This window comes from Muscardinus avellanarius (assembly GCF_963383645.1).
Source record: "Muscardinus avellanarius genome assembly, chromosome: 10".
In the NCBI taxonomy this organism is placed as follows: Eukaryota; Metazoa; Chordata; class Mammalia; order Rodentia; family Gliridae; genus Muscardinus; species Muscardinus avellanarius.
Genome location: NC_137796.1, coordinates 95534354 through 95555912, shown reverse-complemented (window position 1 = coordinate 95555912; position 21559 = coordinate 95534354). Strand labels below are relative to the sequence as shown.

General features: G+C 47.3%; 1 protein-coding gene across 1 annotated transcript in view; it reads left to right on the top strand.

Annotated features, from left to right (window-relative positions):
- The window catches only part of OTOA (otoancorin), a gene marked incomplete at both ends in the record, with an annotated part of 71127 nt that overhangs the window by 15098 nt on the left and 34470 nt on the right, over positions 1–21559 (top strand). The window contains 8 exons of the mRNA XM_080703924.1: positions 3872–3972; positions 6917–7056; positions 10412–10535; positions 13666–13881; positions 16256–16423; positions 17505–17639; positions 19902–19960; positions 20148–20265. Of these exons, the coding sequence (XP_080560050.1) occupies positions 3872–3972; positions 6917–7056; positions 10412–10535; positions 13666–13881; positions 16256–16423; positions 17505–17639; positions 19902–19960; positions 20148–20265 (1061 nt within the window). The remainder of the gene's footprint in view (positions 1–3871; positions 3973–6916; positions 7057–10411; positions 10536–13665; positions 13882–16255; positions 16424–17504; positions 17640–19901; positions 19961–20147; positions 20266–21559) is intronic.

The window sequence follows — 21559 nt, the reverse complement described above, 5'->3', positions numbered from 1 at the left end:
TTTGAAACAGGGTCTCACTGAGTTGCAGAGGGCCTCACTAAATAACTGAGGCTGTCTGCGAACCGTGATCCTCCAGTCTCAGCCTCCCGAATGCTGAGATTACAAGCGCGCGCCACCACGCCTGGCTTACAACAAACTTTTAAACATTTAAAAACGGCTTACTATGTGTCAGCAGCTGAGGATAGAGAGGAAAATAAGACAAAAATCTCTTTTTTCATAAATCTGTTGTTTTATTGTGGGTGGGTAAGGGGAGACGATTATTAAACAAGGATAGTGGGAGGGATAGAGGGAAAGAGAAAGAGGGGATAGATCTTAGATCTGGTAGCTGCTGTGAAGAAAACTTAAGTGGATCAATGCCATAGGAAGGGTTACTACTTTATTTATTTATTATTGTTTTGTGGTACTGGGGATAGAAAGCAGGGACATTCTACCTCTGAGCTACACCCCCAGCCCTATTTTTTTTTTATTCTTTATTTTGAAACAAGGTCTCAATGAGTTGCAAAGGGCCTCACTAAGTAGCCGAGGCTGTCGGAGAGCTACGATCCTTCCGTTCCAGCCTCCAAAATGCTGGGATTACAAGTGTGCGCCATCACGCCCGGCTTCACTACTTTATTTTTTTAATTAAGGGGAAAAAATTTCTTGGTACTGGAGATTGAACATAGAGGCATTAACCTCTGAGCTACACTCCCAGCCTCTTTTATTTTGAAGCAGAGTCTCACTAAGTTGCTGAGGCTGGCTTCAAACCTTCACTCTTCTGGTTTCAGCCTCCTAAATATTGAGATTACAGGTGTTTGCCACCACATCTGGCTGCCAAAATTATTGCTTTAGACTAGAGTTAGGGATTGGCAGATGCTTTTTGTAAAGGACATTTATAAAGTGAGTAAATATTTTAGATTTTGTGAGCCTGTGGTGTGCGGCAATGCACCCCGAAAGGCAGCCACAGATGATGATCCTTGAGCGAGACAGTGTCCCAGAGAAACTTTATTTGTGGACACTGAAACCTGAAATTTAATTTTCACATGTCACCAAGCATTAGCCTTGTTTTTATTTGCCTTTCAACCACTTCAAATCATATAGAAACCTCTTTTGGCTTCCAGCTGTCTCAGAACAGGCAGTTGCCCCGGTGCGATCCAGGGCTGTAGTTTGACATCCTCTGGACTCCAGGATCAGGAGAGACCTCCGTCAGGAGGCCGAGAGGAGGAGAGGGAGTCAGTCCTGTGAGGGGCTGGAGCAAGGGCATTCCAAGCCCAGGGGCCAGCGAATACAAAGGCCCTGAGGTAGAGCCGAGCTCGGCGTGTCGTGTCGGGAAAAACATTCAGGAAGCCATTGGGCTTGGATTGTAGGAAATGCCAACCGGTTCTTTTCCAGTAATTGAGCTCTGAAGTTAATGCATAAGGACCATTAAACGGCATAATAACCAACGTCTTCCATATGTAGCAGAATCCTCCCCACCCCCGCCTGGTACGTAACTTTGGCCTCCAGGAACCCGAACCTCACATGAGTGACCCAGAGCAAGATGCTCGGCCTCTAGACTTCCCTAAGTCTTTATTGCTGGAGTTTATTTAGGGACAGATTTTCCTTCTGGAATTCCTCTATGAGCTGAGGGGAACTAAAATTTATTCTATTTGGATCTCAGCGTATTTTTCTCCACGAAGGTCCTTGAGAAAACTGGAAATACCTTGGCTATTAACAGGCATGGTGGCACATTCCTGTAATCCCAGTACTTGGGAGGCGGAGACGGGAGGGTTGTAGGTTCGAGGCCAGACTCAGTAACTTAGGTCCTCAGCAACTTAATGAGATCTCGTTTTGAAATAAAGGATAAAATAGAGCTGGGGGTGTAGCTCAGAGGTAAGAATGCCTCTGGGCTTAATTCTCAGTAACAAGAAAATCAAACAAACAACAAATAATAAACAAAAACAGCCCCAAGCTTGCAGATCATTGGTTTGCAGAGATACGATTAATACTTGGCCAGGCGTGGTGGCGCACGCTTCTAATCCCTGCGCTTGGGAGGCTGAGACAGGAGGATCGCACAGGTTCAAAGCCAGCCTCAGCTACTTAGTGAGGCTCTCAGTAACTTAGTGAGGCCCTGTTTCCAAATAAAGTATAAAATATATCCCGGAGGTAGAAAAGCCCATGGGTTCCATCCCCAGTACTACAAAAAATATGATTAATACTTAATAATTTAGAAAAATAGAAAAATAGACAACTCAGCTTTCTTTTTGGTGAATTTTGTGGTTTTCCCATCCCCTTCCCCCCACTTTTCCTGCCCTTTGGGGCCACCCTTTCCTTCACTAGCCAAGCAGAATGTCCACCTGCTTCCTGTTTCACATCTCTGATTCCTGGGCTGGGAGAGGGACCTGCATGATCTTGTAATGAGCCCATGCAAAAGCCGACTTCGCCATCGCCTGTGTGCCTCGGTCACTGCCCACACATCCCAGGACACCTCTTAGCAACGGACCCATGAGCTGCCCCCTTCTTTCTTTACCCCATACGCCACCAGTACAATGTTGTTGTGGGTAAACGTTTTCTACTGAAGGACCGGGGGCACCGGTAGCCACATCCAGCTCAGTGAAACTTGAAGTTGGATCCTGAACCTGATTATTCTTAAAGTCCCACAGGGTGTGATAGTGCACACGTGTGATCTCAGTCCTTGGGAGGCCGAGGCAGGGGGATTGTAGGTTTGAGGACAGTCTCAGTAAATTAGTGAGACTCTCAGCAACTTAGTGAGACCCTGGAATAAAAATAAAAGGAGCTAGGAGTGTAGCTCAGAGGTAGAACACCCCTAGGTTCAATCCCCAGTACTAGGGGGGGGGGGAAGTCCTGAAGACATCACGGATAGAGACCTTCAAATGCTGGAATAGAGTAATAGAGATTTCTTCTGCCTAAAGAGATAAGAGAAGTATTGAGGAAGAGGAAGATTTTGAGTACAATCTTGAAGGTAGGTCTTTATTTTTTTTGTGTGTGTGGTACTGGAGGTGGAACCCAGAGGCTTTCTGCCTACAGGCTATACTCCCAGACCAATTTTCTATTTTATTTGGAAACAGGGTCTCACTAAGTTGCTCTTGAGAGCCTCACTAAGTAGCTGAGACTGGCTTCGAACCCGCGCGATCCTCCTGTCTCAGCCTCCCAAGCGCAGGGATTAAAGCGTGTGCCACCACGCCCGGCTCCCTGAAGGTAGGTCTTGCACAGAGATGGGTTAGGCACAATCACTGTAGGTGAGCAGGAGGTCTCTAGCAAGCAGAGATCTGGAGAACACTTGGTGTGCACGTGGAGAAGAGCAGTTTGCTTTGGTTCAAGTATATTTGGTTTGTATGGTGGTAATTACAAATGATGAAAACCCATTACTTATTATTACTAAGTGGATTATAAAGGAGATAGTAATAAGACAAGAGAGTCAAACATATTTCGGATTGCCAGATTATTGTAATTAACTGAACTACAAATAAACACTGTATTTTGTAGTTTTAAGTATTCTTTGTTTCGAAACCGGGTCTCACTGAGTTGCAGAGGGCCTCACTAAGTAGCTGAGGCTGTCTGCGAACTGCAGTCCTCCAGGTCTCAGCCTCCCGAATGCTGGGATTACAAGCGTGCGCCACCACACCCGGCATGTAGTTTTAAGTATTAAAAAATAATCTGCATGTCTCACAAGTGTCAGGCGATGCTGCTGCTGCTGGTACAGACAGTAAGGTTTCAGGTGGTGGCATCTGTGACTGGGGCCTTTGTGCAGAGTCTCATAGGTAGGCTCTCAATAAATGTCTGTTGAATGAATTAACGAATGCAAGACAGAGGTCCTGATGTTAAAGATGATAATAACCATCACATACTGGTGTAGTGGCTTTTGTTTATTTACTTATTTATTCTTTTCTTACAGATGACTCTGTTTCATGGGTCAGTGCAGAAAACTTATGGATTTTGGGCAGATATATGGTTCATCTATCATTTGAAGAAATTATAAAAATTAGTCCAATAGAAGTAAGTTGGGAAAGTGTATCTGTCTGTCTCCATTTCTAATATACCTGGGGTAAGGTGTACACTAAACTTCCAGTGTTCAGCCAGCAGGTCAAGGAGCTCGGAAACTGTACATGTGGCCCACTCAGTAGACCTTTAGCTTCTGGAGAAAACTCTTGGGACAAGTCCTCGAGTGGCCAGTGGCAGGACTGTGTGCCCCTACAGAGGAGCTCTTAGAATAAAATAACTGTAAACGACTAAGAGCTCTGATGTGAACAAACATGATATAAAGGGAATATTGGTTATGAACCCAAAGTCGTCTGGAGGAACTCAAGGAAGGCCAAGGACATTGGCTATCAGGTTTGCAGTTCTTGGCAGCACCCAAAGCCACATGGATTCGTAGCTACCTCTATTAATAGCGACATCTATTAGTTGCTACTTCAGCACAGGTGATGGTTGAATTTGAACTCTAGGGTTTACAGTGAAGACGTGCAGGTGAGTTAAGTTAAGGTAACTTAACTCAGTAGACAGCTTGTCTTCTTTTTTTTTTTGTGGTACTGGGGGTGGAACCCAGAGGCTTTCTACTTCTGGGCTACACTCCCAGACCTATTTTATATTTTATTTGGAAACGGGGTCTCACTAAGTTGCTGAGAGCCTCACTAAGTAGCAGAAGCTGGCTTCGAACCTGCGCGATTCTCCTGTCTCAGCCTCCCAAGTGCTGGGATTCCAAGCGTGGCCACCACGCCCGGCCAGCTTGTCTCCTTCTGAAGTTGACTCGATGACATTGAAATCCCTGGGGTATCAGAACTCCGAGATGCAACCCTCTAATAGCAATGCCAACAGAGACTTTATACAGAGTTGGGGGCTTGCATCCAAGTTTTTTTTTTAAACAAATGTGGTGTGACTTTCTATTGGACAATGAGAGAATTTATATCAATGACTAGCTTCCTTAAAGACCATGTGACCCAACAATATCTGGTTACTATAAAACCAGAGGCAGAATTAGGTTCATTTCTCTGACTATCCTCTCTCTTCAGCACTGGTGATCAAATCTAGGGACATTCTACCTTTGAGCTACACCTCCAGCCTTATTTTATTTTTTATTTTGAAACAAGGATGTGGTGGGTCACTGATGGCCTCGCTAAGTTGCCAAGACCGGCCTCAAACCTTCCATCCTCCTCCTGGCGTGCACCACCACACCCAGCTCCTCTCTTACCTAGGAGGCTGGGGCTATTTCACTCATTCTGAAATTTTTATAGCCCTCCTTTTTTGGATCAACCCCTTCTTCCCCCATTTACTCTCCCAATGTTGAATACTTTTCAGGAAGTAGATGAAGGTTAAATTCTTAGACATCTAAGCTCTTAAACCAGGTGTGGTGGCACATGCTTATAATCCCAGCATTTGGGAGGCTGAGACCGGAGGATCGAGGCTCACGGCCAGCCTCAGCCACTTAGTGAGGCCCTTTGCAACTCAGTGAGACCCTGTCTCAAAATAAACAATAAAAAATAGGCCTGGGGGTGTAGCTCAGAGGTAGAATGCCCCTGGGTTCCAGTCCCAGTTAAAAACAAAAAATCTAAGCTCTTTGAGGGACTTTCTAAGATCAGGGATCCATTCTGATTTTCTATCACCTAAAAATGTAGAGAAGCGAGGGGAAAGCCACAGAACATCAACGCTTGGGGAGAATTTTATGTGGGTGAAGAGTGTGATCCACAAGGGAGCGAAATTTTATGAGCTTTTTAGAGTGTATTGACATAGAGAATGTGAACTCTGTTAGAAACACCAAAAGAAATGGATATGAGGGATCTGAGCCCTATCGTAGTACAAGACGTCAACATGACGCTCTTGGACATGTAGGTGAAAAGAGAACAAAGCTGGGCACGGTGGCTCATGTGATCCCAGCACTTGGGAGGCTGAGACAGGAGGATGGCACATTCAAGACCAGCCTCAGCGGCCTAGGAGACTCTCAGCGACCTAGTGAGACCCAGTAAAAAAAAAAAAAGTAATTAAAAGAGAATAGAGGTAGGCCGGGCGTGGTGGCGCACGCCTGTAATCCCCGCGCTTGGGAGGCAGAGACAGGAGGATCGCGCAGGTTCGAAGCCAGCCGCGCGCGCTGGCTTAGGAGACCCTGTTTCCAAATAAAAATGTAAAAATAGGTCTGGGAGTGTAGCCCGGAGGTAGAAGGGCTTCCAGGAACCCCAGTACCACCAAAAAAAAAAAAAAAAGAGAGAGAATAGAGGTGTAGCTCAGAGGTAGAATGCCCCTGGGTTCAATCCCTAGTACTTCCTGTCCTCTCCAAATATATGTAAATATATGTGTGTGCATATATATATATATATATATATATATATATATATATAGAGAGAGAGAGAGAGAGAGAGAGAGGGAGGGAGGGAGCGCACAAGAGAATCTGGGTAGTACATTTAATAATACAAACTTTGTATCTCACAAAGAGAATATATTCATTACGAGGGCCATTTTTCAACTCACTCATCTATTAAAAAAGAATCCTGATTTCTCAAAGCCAAAAATTTATGGTCTGTATTCTCTGACCTCAATACCATAAATCTAGGAATAAACATGCAAAGATTAGCTTACAAAGTTTAACTGCAGGAATGCTAAAAAATAAAGTTTTCTTAAATAACATTTGGGTTTAAGGGGAAACCAGAACAGCAGCTATAAACCATTAAGAAATAGAAATCGGTCATAGGGCTGGGGTGTGGCTGAGCGTCAAAGCACTCAACAAAAGAATGCACGAGGCCCTGGGTTAGATCCCCAGTGCCAAAGAAAGAAAGAAAGAAAGAAAGAAAGAAAGGAAGAAAGGAAGGAAAAAGAAATCAATGACAAATGTCAGGTGACAACTGGGTGCACATCCCGGGGTCTGGGATGGAGCACAGCACAGATCCTCAGGACAGGGCCACGCCGGGCCACTCTGGTCCTCCTCACCTGTCCCTCTGTCCATGTCCACCAGATGGGGCTGTTTATCAGCTATGACAACGCCACCAAGCAGCTGGACACGATCTACGACATCACCCCTGAGCTGGCCCAGGCCTTTCTGGAGAGGATCAGCTCCTCGGGCTTTGACATGAGGAACACCTCGACCATCCACAGGCAAGGGCGTGGGCTGCGGGCCCTCCCGACTGTCTCCCCAGACACAGTCTAAGCACCAGCCTTGAGCAGGGCGGGAGGGAGGTGCCCGCCCCTCTCTGACTAGTCTCTCCTCTCCCTGCACACCAGGGGGGGTGTTTGTTCTCTGGAGGCATCACCTTTTACAGGGGCCATGGTAGGGGAAGGAGTGAACTCTCCCAGAGCCGTGCCTGGGGCCCGGGCAGCTCCTGCAAACTTCTCAAGTGCTACTCCCAGCTCTGAATGTGGGGCTGGGACATTTTGACACACTCAGGGCTCGGTGAACGTGTCATTTCCATTAGGTTGAGTCAAGTTTAGAAATAGCTCAGGGCTCCCAAATAGGAGAACCCCTTGTTCTTGGGCTCTCTTCTCTCATCCCTAGTAACTTGTACCCATCAGCCTGGCCCTATTTTTTTCTGAGATAACCAAAAAAAAAAAAAAAAAAAAAAAAAAAAAAAAAGAAAAAAAAAGAAAACAAACCCTAAACAAACAAACAAACAAGGACCTTATAGTTAAGGACATGGGACCAGAAGACGGGTTTCTCGGGTTTAATCGTGGCTCTGCCGCTTGCAGTTTGTGGAAGCTTGTGCATTTGTTTTTCCATCTGTAAAATGGGAGACAAGAATCTGCCTGCTGTGTTCGGTAAGATCCTCGTCAGGAACTTGGTGTAGTGGAGCACACCTGTAATCCCAGTATTTGGGAGGCTGAGGCAGGAGGATTGCAGACTTGAGGATGGTCTCTGCAAATTAGACTCTGTTTTAAAATAAAAAAATAGCCGGGCGTGGCGGCGCACACTTGTAATCCCCGCGCTTGTGAGGCAGAGACAGGAGGATCGCGCAGGTTTGAAGCCAGCCGCGCTGGCTTAAGAGACCCTGTTTCCAAATAAAAATATAAAAAATAGATCTGGGAGTGTAGCCCGGAGGTAGAAGGGCTTCCAGGAACCCCAGTACCACCAAAAAATAAATAAAATAGGGCTGGAAGTGCAGCTCAGAGGTAGAACACCCCTGGGTTCAATCTCTAGTACAGAAACAAAAACCAATAAAATAAAACCCAAACACCAAAAAGAAAGCAAAAAACCAACCCTTAAACTTTATGAAGACTAAGGATGACTGACCCATAGTAAATGCTCAATAATTCACCTTATTTATTCCTAAGATAAATTATTTTTAAATTGATAAATAAAAATTGCATAGGCATCAGGATGTTTTGACATACGTCTGTATCATCCAATGGCTAAATTGAGCCGATTAACAAACGCCCGTTATCCTCCATACTTCTTTTTGGTGTGTGGTGAGAACACTTGAGACCTACTCAGCAATTTTCAAGAACACGATACATTGTCCTTAGCTCTGGTCACTACCGCCCACCACAGTCACCATCTCCAGGACTTCTCCCTCCTCCTGCAGTTTTATATCCTTTGACCAGCATTCCTCCGCCCTCCCTGCACCCAGACTGTCAGCTGCTCTGTTTCTAGGAGTTCCTCTTCCTAAGATCCCACACATGAGATCCTGGGGTATGTCTTTCGGGGCCTGGCTTATTTCACTTAACTAACGTTTCGCACATTCATGCATACTGTTGCAAACAACAGAATGTCCTTCTTTTTAAAGCTTAATGGCATTCCATTCTGTGTCCCTACCACGCTTCATCATCCCTCCCTCCGTCCAGTGAGAACACTTAGGTTGATTCTCTGGCTACTGCAAGAAGTTAGCCTTAACGTAGTTACTGGTACTCATCCTCCACGTCCTCAGGTCTTCTTAGATCCTTTTCCCGGCACATTTCAAACCCTGGACCTGATTGCTGCCCTGTGTATATGTCCCGCCTGCCGACATCTTTCTGCAAGGTGAAGCCAGGCTGACCGAGGCCAGCCAGGCATCCCGGCCATCCTCAGTAAAGTTCTCACATTTATCCCAAAGCGTTCGTGAGTGCATGAACTTGGTGTCCACCAGGAAGTGTGCTTCCCATTGGTACACCCCTTCCGATGTAACGTCCACAGCCTCCTCAGTCCTTCACTCAGCATATTTATGATGCTGTGCTGTGAGGGACAAAGCAGACCTGCCGTGTATGACAGGTTCACAGAGGCAGGGCCCTCCCGTACGCAGTACGGGGCACGCATATGGGCAGAGCTTACCCTCTTACTGGAGGTCAAACAGGATTGGGAACTGCAGCTGGCCTGAGTCTCTGCTCTCAACCACTAGATGTATGCTCCCGGTTAGACCAGGGTGTGAATCCTCCTGTCCCTATGCCATTCTCCCTGATTTTCTTTTTCTTCTGAAATCTTTGCATCATCTGGATGGGTAAGTAGTCAGGCATCTGGAGATAAATCTCCCTGCAAGGTGGACACGCCCCACATCTCATGGGGGAAGTGGGGAGCTCTCTGGGGCTAACTCAGCACCATGCTTATACCATCTACCCACCTCAGGAGGGGAGATGGCTTAGTTGGGTGGATCTAGATTCAAGTCTCAGCTCCATTACTTGCATTGGGCAAGTCACTAGGTCTAAGTATGCCCTTCCTTTTAACTAAAAAAAATTTTTTTTCTTGGTGTATGGTACTGGGGAATTGAATTCAAGGGCATTCTTTTTTTTTTTTTTTTTTTTTTTTTTGGTGGTACTGGGGTTCCTGGAAGCCCTTCTACATTAGGGCTACACTCCCAGACCTATGTTTATATATATTTTTTTATTTGAAAACAGGGTTTCTTAAGCCAGCCAGGCTGGCTTCAAACCTGCGCGATCCTCCTGTCTCCGCCTCCCAAGCACGGGGATTACAAGCGTGCGCCACCACACTGGGCCCATCCCTTTTTATTTTTAAGAAAGTGTCTTGTTAGGTTGTTGAGAACCTGACTATATGCTGAGTCTGTCTTCAAACCTAAGACCCTTCTGTCTCAGTTTCCTAAGTATTGGGATTACAGGCATGAACCACCCATGCCTGGGTATTTTAAAAATGTGGGTACTGAGGATTGAACCCAGAGGCCTTCTACTTCTGAGCTACACCCCCAGCCTTATTTTTTTTATTTTTTTTTATGTTGAAACAGGGTCTTGCTAAGTTCCTAAGGACCCCACTAAATTACTGAGGCTGTCCTTGAATCTGCCGTCCTCCTGTCTCAGTCCCCCAAGTACTGAGATTACAGGTGTGCACCACCAGGCCCCCTTCGCTGTTCTGTGAGATGGGGCTGAGAGCTCCTGTGATGCAGGGTTGTTGCAATGAGGTGACCCAGGTAAAGGGCTCAACATACCTGGTGAGTGGTGGCTGCTACAGCCCTGACCCTCTTGGTTTGGACTGGGGAGTGCGGCGGTGGTCCCCAGCTCCGAGCCCTCCACCAGCATCCCCTATCTTCCCACACAGGTTGGGCCTGCTGGTCTGTTTCTATGACGACTTGGAGCTGCTGGACGCCACCCTGGCCCAAGTCCTCCTTCATCAGATGATCAAATGCAGCCACCTGCGGGGCTTCCAGACCGGCGTTCAGAAGGTGGGAACCGGTTGCAAGGCCCTGGGGCCTCTGACTCAGTTCCCCCAGCCTGAGAAACTGGGCGGGGGCAGCCTTGCCTGGCCTTTGAGAGAAAACCAGTAGCGGTAATCAGGATCTAAGTCCAGCCACAACTAGACTGGGAAAGGAATGACAAAAAATGACACAGGGGGAAACCCCAGAAGGATGGAAATCTAACTAGAGCTGCGGGGTCCCGCCAGAAGGTGCACTTGTGTCAGGTGGGGGTCGCTAACGCAGATAAAGCTCGGGAGGTGGGCGGGGCCCGGGCCGCTGCTCTTCCAGCTAGGTTTGGGTGGGTTTTATTTACTGACTTCCTACATGGGGTTCAGAACAAATTAGCAAACACAATCTGTCCCGTTCCTCCTCCCACCTCTCTCTCTCTCTCCTTTTAATTCAAATCTCAATCATGGGGTCTGGGCGTGGTGGCCCACGCTTGTAATCTCGGTACTTGGGAAGCCGAGACAGGAGGATCTCGGGTTTTTGGACAGCCTCAGCTACTTAGCGAGGCCCTTTGCAACCTAGTGAGACCCTGCTTCAAAATAAAGAATAAAAAATAGGGCTGGGGATGTAGCTCGGAGGTAGAATGCCCCTGGGTTTCACTCTCAGTTCCAAAAACAAAAATAAAAAACAAAAACAAATCTCAGTTATGTCCTCCTTCCTTTGTTTCTTTTGGTCCTCTTCTATTTTGTTTATTAAAAAGCTACTGTGAGAGTAATATTAAAGACAATTTTGATAAATCCATTAATAATTTCACAGCAGCATTTCACCATAACTTTTTAAAAATCTCCATTTTTTTGTGGTACTAGGGATTGAATCCAGGGATGCTCTAACACTGAGCTACATCCTCAGACTTACTTACTTTATTTATTTATTTATTTATTTATTTATTTATTTATTTATTATTTAGTGGTACTGACGATTGAATCCAGGGGCATTCTACCTCCAAGTTATACTCGCAACCCTTTTATTTTTATATTTTAAAATAGGGTCTCACTAAGTAGCTAAGAGTCTTCATTACATTGCTGAGTTTGGCTTTGAGCCTTCAATCCTCTCTGTCTCCCAAGTACTGGGATTACAGGCATGCGTCACCACGCCTGGTTATATTTTTGTTTTCAAGGAAAGATGATCCTTCCCAAACGAGCTCAGGCAAAAATAAGAATAAATGTATTTTATGGCCACAGGGGTAGCCATGGAGGTCCTGACCAAGGAGAAAGGTAAATGCCATTAGATATGGGGGATCTCCCCATAGCTGTAGACCCCATACCACGAATATAATTCAACAAGTCTCGGGTGGGCCTGGGAATCTGCATATACAACAAGTCCCCGGGTGCTGCTGCTGCTGGCCAAGGACCATGCTTTGAGGACGAGCATTGTAGCCCGCCCTTCCTTTTACATATACCATAACAAATCAAGAAAAGGCACCTGCTGAACTTAGATGAACCAGGAGCGGCCACAGTTGTCTCTTCTACTTCACTCTGCTGCCACCCAGTGGCTACTTCGATATTGCATGGAACAGTCGTGTGCACCTGTTAGAAATGAATGTATTGTCGTACAAAGTCAGGCGTAAACCATACACAGTGTTCTTTTTTCCTTTTTGTACAGAGGTTATGCTATAGCTGGCAAGTTTATCGGCATCCTTACCAGAGGCAGTTAAGAGGCACATTTGAATATAACCAGGCAGGCGTATTACAACAAGAGAATTATAAAAATGATCATAGAAATGTTCAGCCGGGCGTGGTGGCACACGCTTGTAATCCCCGCGCTTGGGAGGCAGAGACAGGAGGATCGCACGGGTTCGAAGCCAGCCATGCTGGCTTAAGAGACCCTGTTTCCAAATAAAAGCAATATAAAATAGGTCTGGGAGTGTAGCCCTAAGGTAGAAGGGCTTCCAGGAACCCCAGTACCACCACCAAAAAAAAAAAAAAAAAAAAAAGAAATGTTCAAACGTGTACAAGATGTAATTTTAAGTGAAGAATAAAGAACAGAAAATTGCACTTCTGTTCAGCTGGGCATGGTGGCTCGCAGTTGTAATCACAGCGCTTGGGAGGCTGAGACAGGAGGATCGCGCAGGTTCGAAGCCAGCCTCAGCTACTTAGTGAGGCTCCCAGCAACTTAGTGAGACCCTGTTTCCAAATAAAATATAAAATAGGTCTGGGAGTGTAGCCCGGAGGTAGAAAAGCCCCTGGACTCCACCCCCAGTACCACCCCCAAATTTGCACTTCTGTTCATATTACAACTTTTGAAAACTCCACACTCTCTCTAACTTGTAAAGGTACAGGGAGAATCGGAAGGATATACACTCAATTTCTAATCACAGGCAGGCTCTCTCCTCCCCACCCCGGTACTGGGCATTGAACCCAGGGCCTTGTGCATTTGAAGCACATTCTCTACCACCAGGCCACCTCCCAGCCCCACAGTTACTTTTATGAGGCAGGATTTTCAGAATACATTATTATTATTATTATTATTATTATTATTATTATTGTGGTACGGGGGGTGGAACCTAGGGTTTTCTATTTTTTTTAAAACTCCCAGACCTATTTTATATTTTATTTGGAAACAGGGTCTCACTAAGTTGCCGAGAGCCTCACTAAGTAGCTGAGGCTGGCTTCGAACCTGTGCGATCCTCCTGTCTCAGCTTCCCAAGTGCTGGGATTAAAAACATGTGCCACCACGCCCAGCTTCAGAACACTTTAAACTTTCTTGTACTGTTGAGAATTATTTTTATACAGATTATATATTATCATGAAAAGGCTCCTTTTTCACAAAATAAAAATAGCTGTGTATACAGATACAGAGATCAAGGTCCCAAAGGAAAACAGAGGCTACGGGAGTGCGGCGAAGCTCTGTAGGAACACAATTCCCTTCTGCCATGCTTTATGTTGACTTCAAAACACATTAATATTTAAGCAAAGCTTCCAGCACCTAAAGCCAGCACCCGAGGAGGTGTGCTAGGTGGGGCAGGAGCCCCTTTTCCTCCGGTCTCTGGGTGCAGCGGCTTGGATGGGGCAGGTTGGGGAATGTGTCGTAGGGTCATTACTCCCAGGATGCGGCCAGAGGAACCACCATCCTGCTTGCTGTCCCGGCTTATTATAGCCTGTTCTCCTTCTAGCTCAAAGCTGACCTCCTGGACATCGCCACGGAGAACCAGACCCTCAATGAGACCCTGGGCTCCTTGTCGGATGCGGTCGTGGGTTTGACCTGCAGCCAGCTGGACTCTCTCTCCCCCGAGGCTGTGCACGGTGCCATCTCCACCCTCAACCAGGTCTCCGGCTGGGCCAAGAGCCAGGTCATCATCCTGTCTGCCAAATACTTGGCCCATGAAAAGGTCAGCTGGGACTTTTTTTTTTTTTTTTTTTGCACGGTACTAGGAATAGAACTCAGGGGCATTCTACCTCTGAGCGACACCCCCAGCCCTATTTTTTATTCTTTATTTTGAAACAGGGTCTCACTGAGTTGCAGAGGACCTCACTAAGTAGCTGAGGCTGTCTGCGAACCGCGATCCTTCTGTCTCAGCCTCCCAAATGTTGGGATTACAAGCGTGCACCACCACGTCTGGCTTAGCTGAGATTTTTAACTTTTCTTGAGTGCTCTAAGACCCAAGGGCCAGTGTCTTTATCAACTCAAACTTCCATAACAAAATACTGTAGTGTGGTGGACCATGGCCGTGCTTGCCTGTAATCCCAGGACTTGGGAGGCTGAGACAGGAGGACTACATGCAGTGAGACTTTCGGCAACCTAGTGAGACTCTGCTTAAAAACAAAATATAAAAAGGACTGGGGGTAGAGCTGGAGGTAGAATGCATCGTGTGTGTGTGTGTGTGTGTGTGTGTGTGTGTGTGTGTGTGTGTGTTTTCGGTACTGGGGATGGAACCCAGGGGCAATCTACCTCTGAGCTATACCTCCAGCCCTATTTTTTATTCTTTATTTTGAAAAAGGGTATCATTGAGTTGCAAAGGGCCTCACTAAGTAGCTGAGGCTGTCCCTGAACCCAGGGGTGTTCTTCCTCTGAGCTATACCTGCAGCCCTATTTTATTCTTTATTTTGAAACAGGGTTTTTTTTGAGAGCCTTGGTTAATTTTCCGAGGCTGTCCTAAAACCTGCGACCCTCTTATCTCCGCCTCCCAAGTATTGGGATTACAGGCATGCGCCATTACACCTGGCTTTTATTCTTTTGTTTTGAAACGTCTTGATAGGCTGCTGAGTATCTTGCTAAGTAACCTGCGATTTTCCTGTATCAGCCTCGCAAATACTGTGATTACGGGAGTGTGCCACCATGCCAGGCTTCATAGTGACTTTTTTTTTTTCATTTCTGGGATGAAACCCAGGGGCATTTTACCTCTGAGCCACACCTCCAGCCTTATTTTTATTCTTTATTTTGAAACTGGGTCTCACTGAGTTGCAAAGGGCCTCACTAAGTAGCTGAGGCTGTCCATGAACCTCGATCCTCCTGTCAGCCTCCCAAGTGCTGGGTGTACAAGCATGTGCCACCATGCCCGGCATTTGTAGTGACTTTATTTTGAAGGACTTAAAGACCTTCCCTGTTCCTGGTCTTTGGTTGAGGCTCTGTGGGTCCTCACTGATGCGTCTCTGTGTGTTTAGTCTCAGGGAGCTGAGGGAGAGTGTTTCGTTCCTTCCCAGCCCTGGACAAAGTGGCCTATCTCCTCTCAAATATTCACCTCTTCCTATGCAGGAGCCAGGCTGGCGGAGCTGGAAAGGTCTCACCTTCTTTGGGGACAGTGGGAGACTGTCCACTCCAAAAAGAAACCACTCATCGGTCTCTCTGGAGAACCAAGGCCTGTCCTGGTCATGTGGAAACCCCAAATTTGCTGGAGTAGACTTACTCTATACGTGTCTTGAAACTTTTCTTTTAAAATCTCCCCCCCCCTACCCTTTTTATGGCATTAGGGATTGAATTCAGGGGCATTCTACTAATGATTTACAACTCTATCATTTTTATTTTGAAATAGGGTTTTGTTAAATTGCTGAGGCTGGCCTGTGATCCTCCTGTCTCAGCCTCCCATGTATTGAAACTTTTCTTTATTGCAATTCAAAGCTTCTAGAGGGAGACAGACAAGTGTGGGGCTTTGAATGTTGGGTGGCATAAATGAGAAAGTGGGCTGCCTCTAGGTAGTGAGAGGTGGAGGGGTTGGGTAAACCGAGAGCCCATCCCCCTCCTCAAGGGGGAGCTGCTACCGGGCTCTTGCTAATTGTGGCCGGGCTGGATGTTGAATCTCTGTGGTGCTGGATGTTCCGAACTACAGCCCCAGCCCTGGAAACGGGCTCACTAAATTGCTGGGAGCTTCGCTAAGTTGCTAAAGCTAGCCTCGAACCCGTGACCCTCCTGTTTCAGCCTCCCAAGTACTGGGATTATAGGCTTGCACTACTATACTTGGCTAAAAATCAGTTTTTTAAAGGTTGTCAATTAGTTCAAACTAAACACACACACACACACACACACACACACACACACACACACATTGCTGTGAGCTTTAATAGCAAAATCACTGTCCCAGCAGAGCCCTTACCACATGCCTGGCGTTTTGATATTAACTCTCTTTCCCCATAGACAGACAGAAGGTCGGTGGGCCCGGGCCTGTGGCTCACGTGGCGACTCTCAGGTGTCCCGCCCTGATACCTGCGGGATGGGCCTGGGAGGCGAGAGGCCAGGCCGGGGCCTCACCCTCGCACCGCCCCTGCCAGGTGCTGTCCTTCCACAACGTCAGCCAGATGGGCATGCTGCTGGCGGGCGTCGGCACCCAGGCCTTCCACAGCATGGACCGCAAGGACCTCTCGCAGGTCCTGAGAAGCACCATCTCCCAGCACGTGTCCGAGTTATCCCCCGCCCAGCGGCAAGGCGTCCTCAGCAAGGTGAGGAGATCACCATCCCGGTGGATCCGAGCCAGCAGTGTCTTGACCTGAGGGCCCCCTCCCTCCCTTTCCTCCCTCCCCCTCTCCCCCTCCCTCCCTCTCTCCCTCCTCTGCTCCCTTCCTTCCTCCTGGACAGGGCCTCTTCAGCCATACTGTAATTCATTTCAGATCCTCACTCTTCCTGGCTGGTCTCATCTGGAAGACCTGTTTTAAACCAGGTTTCTTGAGCTGATAGCATCTTAAAGCTTGTTTTTCCAAGCCTACAAATGAGCCGAAGTTTGGAGTACTTCTGAAAGCCCCTTCTGTGGTCCAGAGTCACATCTGTCTGCCGTTCTCACTCCGCCTTGGGTCTTTTGGGCATCTCGCTCCATCAGGGCGGGTGTGTCCAATCACAGAGTCTGCTCAGAAGCCAAACTGAAGGGGTTTGGCCTAAAATACCAACCCATTGCAGATAGTGGTAGCATGCCGGTTAAAGCAAATAGTGTGGGTTTTGGAATAATACAGCTCTGGAATTGAATCTCACCCACTTTAAGTCTATTTCCCCACCTGTAAAACAGGGACATAGAAAGTTCCTATGCTCCTTCTCCTCCTCCTCCTCCTTTTTCTCCTCCTCCTCCTCCTCCTCCTCCTCCTCCTCCTCCTCCTCCTCCTCCTCTTCCTCCTCTTCTTCCTCCTTCTTCTCCTCCTCCTTTTCCTCTTCCTCTTCTTCTTCCTTCTTCTCTTCCTCCTCCTCCTCCTCCTTTTTGGTCATAGAGATGAAACCCAGGGGCATTCTATCTCTCAGCCATACCTCCAGCTCTTTTTAAATTTTGTTTTATCTTGAAACAGTGCCTTGCAAGGTTGCTGAGAGTGTCTCACTACGTTGCGGAGGCTGTCCTCAAATCTCCAATCCTCTTTTCTCAGCTTCCCAAGTACTGGGATTACAGGTGTACACCACCACGCCTGGCCGAGAGTCCCTCCTTCACAGGGTTGTTAAGCAGATCTGATGGTTTTATTACCTGTAAAGCAGTCTCTGTCTTTTACCCAAATCTCAAGGCACCATTTATAAGGTTGTCACCATCTCTCTTCTTCCTTCCGGCAGCTGATTGAAGCAGAAGGATCAGGCATTGTGGACATACAAGGAGCTTTCTTTAAGGAAGTGTCTCTCTTTGATTTATGGAGGGAGCCGAGACTCAACTCTACAGTCCTGAAAGAAAAGGAGCTTCGGAGGAGCCAGGTAAGACCATGACGCTTGTAGGCTGACCCTCATTTCTGACTGTCCATCTCATGGGGGCACTGTTTTAGCATTAGTTTGGTCAAGGCAATTTATTTCTGCGTGATTCAACCCCGGAGGCAGAATAGCATAGTGTTAAAAAAGTCTGACAATCTAGCCTCTAGCCAGGTGTGGTGGTGCATGCTTTTAATCCTAGTACTTGGGAGGCTGAGACAGGAGGATCGCAGGTTCAAGGCCAGTCTCAGCAATGTAAGGCCCTCAGCAACTTAGTGAGACCCTGTTTCAAGATTAAAGATAAATAAATAAATAAATAAGGGCTGAAGGTATAGCTCAGAGGTAGAATGTCCCTGGGTTCAGTCCACAGTACTGCAAAAACAAAACCAAACAACACAACAACAACAACAACAACAACAACAACAACAACAAAACTCAAGAAGTTAGATAAGATCTGAGCATGAATTCTGCCTCCTATTTATTACCTTTGAATAAACCACTTTTTCCTACATGGGCTCAATTTTCTCATGTGAAAAATGGGCATAATTTCTGGTAAGGGTCAGTGATCCTCGGCCCACAAGCCCATGAGCAGCGAGCCGTCAACGTCACCAGAGGCTACGTGTGTTATTAAATACTGCTGGCATTATGCCCGCGCTTGGGAGGCGGAGGCAGGAGGATCAGGCAGGTTTGAAGCCAGCCTCGCTGGCTTAAGAGACCCTGTTTCCAAATTAAAAAAATATAAAAATAGGTCTGGAAGTGTAGCCCAGAAGTAGAAGGGTTTCCAGGAACCCCAGTACCACGGAAATATAAATAAATAAATAAATAAATAAATAAATAAATACTGCTGGCATTGAGGAAGACCGTCTGAGGAGGACGGAGCTGTGGAGGCTGAAGCCACAGAACTTTCCCTGGTGTCCTGCTCAGTGAGTCCCTTCGTTCACTCCTCAAATATTTACTGAGCATCTCCTAAGCACTTGCTGGGTGCTGTGCACAGCACTAGGAATGAGAAGGGATCACAACAGACAAAGGTCCCTGTCTGTCCCGGGGGACGGCTAATATTCCATCGATCTATTGCGTGTGACAAACCACCGCCGCGCTCAGCGGCGGGAGCCATCACTTTATTTCCACAAATTATCCAGCCACATGGGACTTCAAGACGTTTTTGCCACAGCAATTGAATGGATGGAGTTGCCATTTTTTGAGACAGGATTGATGGTGGGAGGGTCCCTGGAGCTGCCCCTGCGCCCGCAGAAACCTCTGAGGCCAAACACAGAGCGCTCAGAACTTCCGCCCACCCCTGCTCCCCTTGCCCCTGCCTCTGTGGTGCTTGACAGCCCCCCGCCCTCATGACAGAGCAGCCTCTACCTAACGCCAGCCCATCACTTACGCTGTTTGGGGAATTAGGCTCCAAGTTCCAGAGTCTATAAAATAGACAAATGCCGCACTCGATCCTGCTTGCAAGTTAGCAAGTCTGTAAAACCACGTTCCTGAAAACATAGGGCTCCCTGGAGCCTGGAGCCTGCCCCCCTCTCCTCCAGTGCTCATGGGGAGGGTTGAGGGAGCCCGGCTGTGTGCAGGACCCACTACTGATGGACTTTTTTTTTTTTTTTAGTACTGGGGGTGGAACCCAGAATCTTTTCTACCTCCGGGCTATACTCCCAGACCTTTTTTATACTTTATTTGGAAACAGGGTCTCACTAAGTTGCTGAGAGCCTCACTAAGTAGCTGAGGCTGGTTTCGAACCTGTGTGATCCTCCTGTCTCAGCCTCCTAAGCATTGGGATTACAAGTATGTGCCACCATACCCGGCTTATTGATGGACTTTTGATCCACGTGGCCTTTTCATTCGCCTCAGCTTCCGGATGCCCTGTGCTCAGAACCAGCAGGCCATGTGCAGTGGGGGCCACAGGAAGCCCTCGGTGGTTCAGTGGCTTCCCAAGGCACAGGAAGTGCGACTCCAGCCCTAACCTGTGACTTTGCCCCTCTGTCACCCTTCATCACATAGACAATCACCTGGAACGTGGCGTCACAGGCTCTGGAATTACTCTGACACCAGTTCAAATCCCCGCTGGGCCACTTGGTAGTTGTGTGTTCCTGTAATATGCCCTGCTCAGCCTCTGTGTCCCCATCTGTCAAATGGAATCATCACTGCCTTCTCCACGGGGCCTCCCAGTGCTGGGCTCCATTAACACCTCTCTCTCTCTCTCTCTCTCTCTCTCTCTCTCTCTCTCTCTCCCTCTCTCTCTCTCTCTCTCTCTCTTCCTTCTCCCAGGCCTTGTTCCTGTATGAGATTCTGTCAAAGACTCCGGGAAGGCCTGAGGAGCTGCTGAGGTAGGGGAGGTAACTCAGGCCAGGGGTGGAGCCCTCTGGAGCCTCTGCCTGGGGAGTGGGGTTTCCTAGGAGGGAGACTTGCGCGGCCAGGCCTGCAGCCTGGGTCAGGGGAACCTGCCTTCTTTTCTCCTCTCTTTCCTCTCTCCTCTCCACCCCTTTCTCCCGGGGTCTCCGCTTTGTCTTGTAGTGCCGGGCAGCTGGTCAGAGGTGTGCAGTGCTCACACATCGACGCCATGAGCCCGGACTCCTTCTTGGCGAGTTTCCAGAATTTTGAGAGCAACCTCGCTCTGCTTTCTCCGGATCAGGTACCACGGAAGCATCTGGCTTCTGCTCTTCTCTCCGGGCCCAGCCACTGGGCCCAGGTTGACTGTGGAATTATTCCCATGCAAGTGACAACTTGATACCAGTACTGGGTCAGGGGTTTCTCCAGTTTCTGTTTAAAAGCTCCAAATATCGCCATCTGTACAGTCAGAGTTTCAATGGGTGGGTTATTTCTTACACAAGGGTGAACCTTAAGATGTGTGTGTAAATCAAGCATGGTGGTGCACGCTTGTAATCACAGTACTTGAGAGACTGAGACAGGAGTCACAGGTTCAAGGACAGCCTCAGCAAGTAGTGAGACTCTTGGCAACCTAGTGAGACCCTATTTCAAAGTAAAAAAATAAAAATGGCTCAGAATTAGGGTTGGCTCAGAGGTGGAATGCCCTGGGTTTAATTTCTAGTATTTGAATTTTTTTTTTTTTTTGTACTGGGGTTCCTGGAAGCCCTTTTACCTCCGGGCTACACTCCCAGACCTATTGTTTATAAGTAGGATGGTGCATGCCTGTAATCCCAGTACTTGGGAGGCTGAATGCACTGGGTTCAATCCCCAGTATCACACACACACACAAAAAGGGAGGGGATAATCACTTTCTCTATTGCTTTGGGCTTTATAAAATAATATTCATAGCCAGACATAGTGGTGCACGCTTGTAATCCCCTCGCTTGGGAGGCTGAGACAGGAGGATCGCACTGGTTCGAAGCCAGCCTCAGCTACTTAGTGAGGCTCTCAGCAACTTAGTGAGACCCTGTTTCCACATAAAATAGAAAATAGGTCTAGGAGTGTATCCTGGAGGTAGAAAGCCCCTGGATTCTACCCCCAGTACCACACACACAAAAAAATAATATTCATAACTGAATGTGGTAATCCGCACCTTTAATTCCAGTCCTTGGGAGGCTGAGACAAGAAGATTGTAGGTCTCAGGTCAGTGTCAACAACTTAGTGAGACCCTTAGCAACTTAGTGAAACCCTATTTAAAAATAACAAAATAATTTGGGCATGGTGGCACATGGTTGTAATCCCACATTTGGGAGGTTGAGACAGGAGGGTCGGGGTTCATGGACAGCCTTGGCTACTTAGTAAGGCTCTTTGCAACTCAGTGAGACCCTGTTTCAAAATAAAGAATGAAAAATAGGTTTGGGTGGTGTAGCTCGGAGGTAGAATGCCCCTGGGTTCAATACCCAGTACTGAAAAAAAGGGGGGTGCTGGGGATATAGCTTGGAGGTAGAATGCCCCTGGGTTCAATTTCCAGTACCAAATAAATAAATAAATAAATAAAT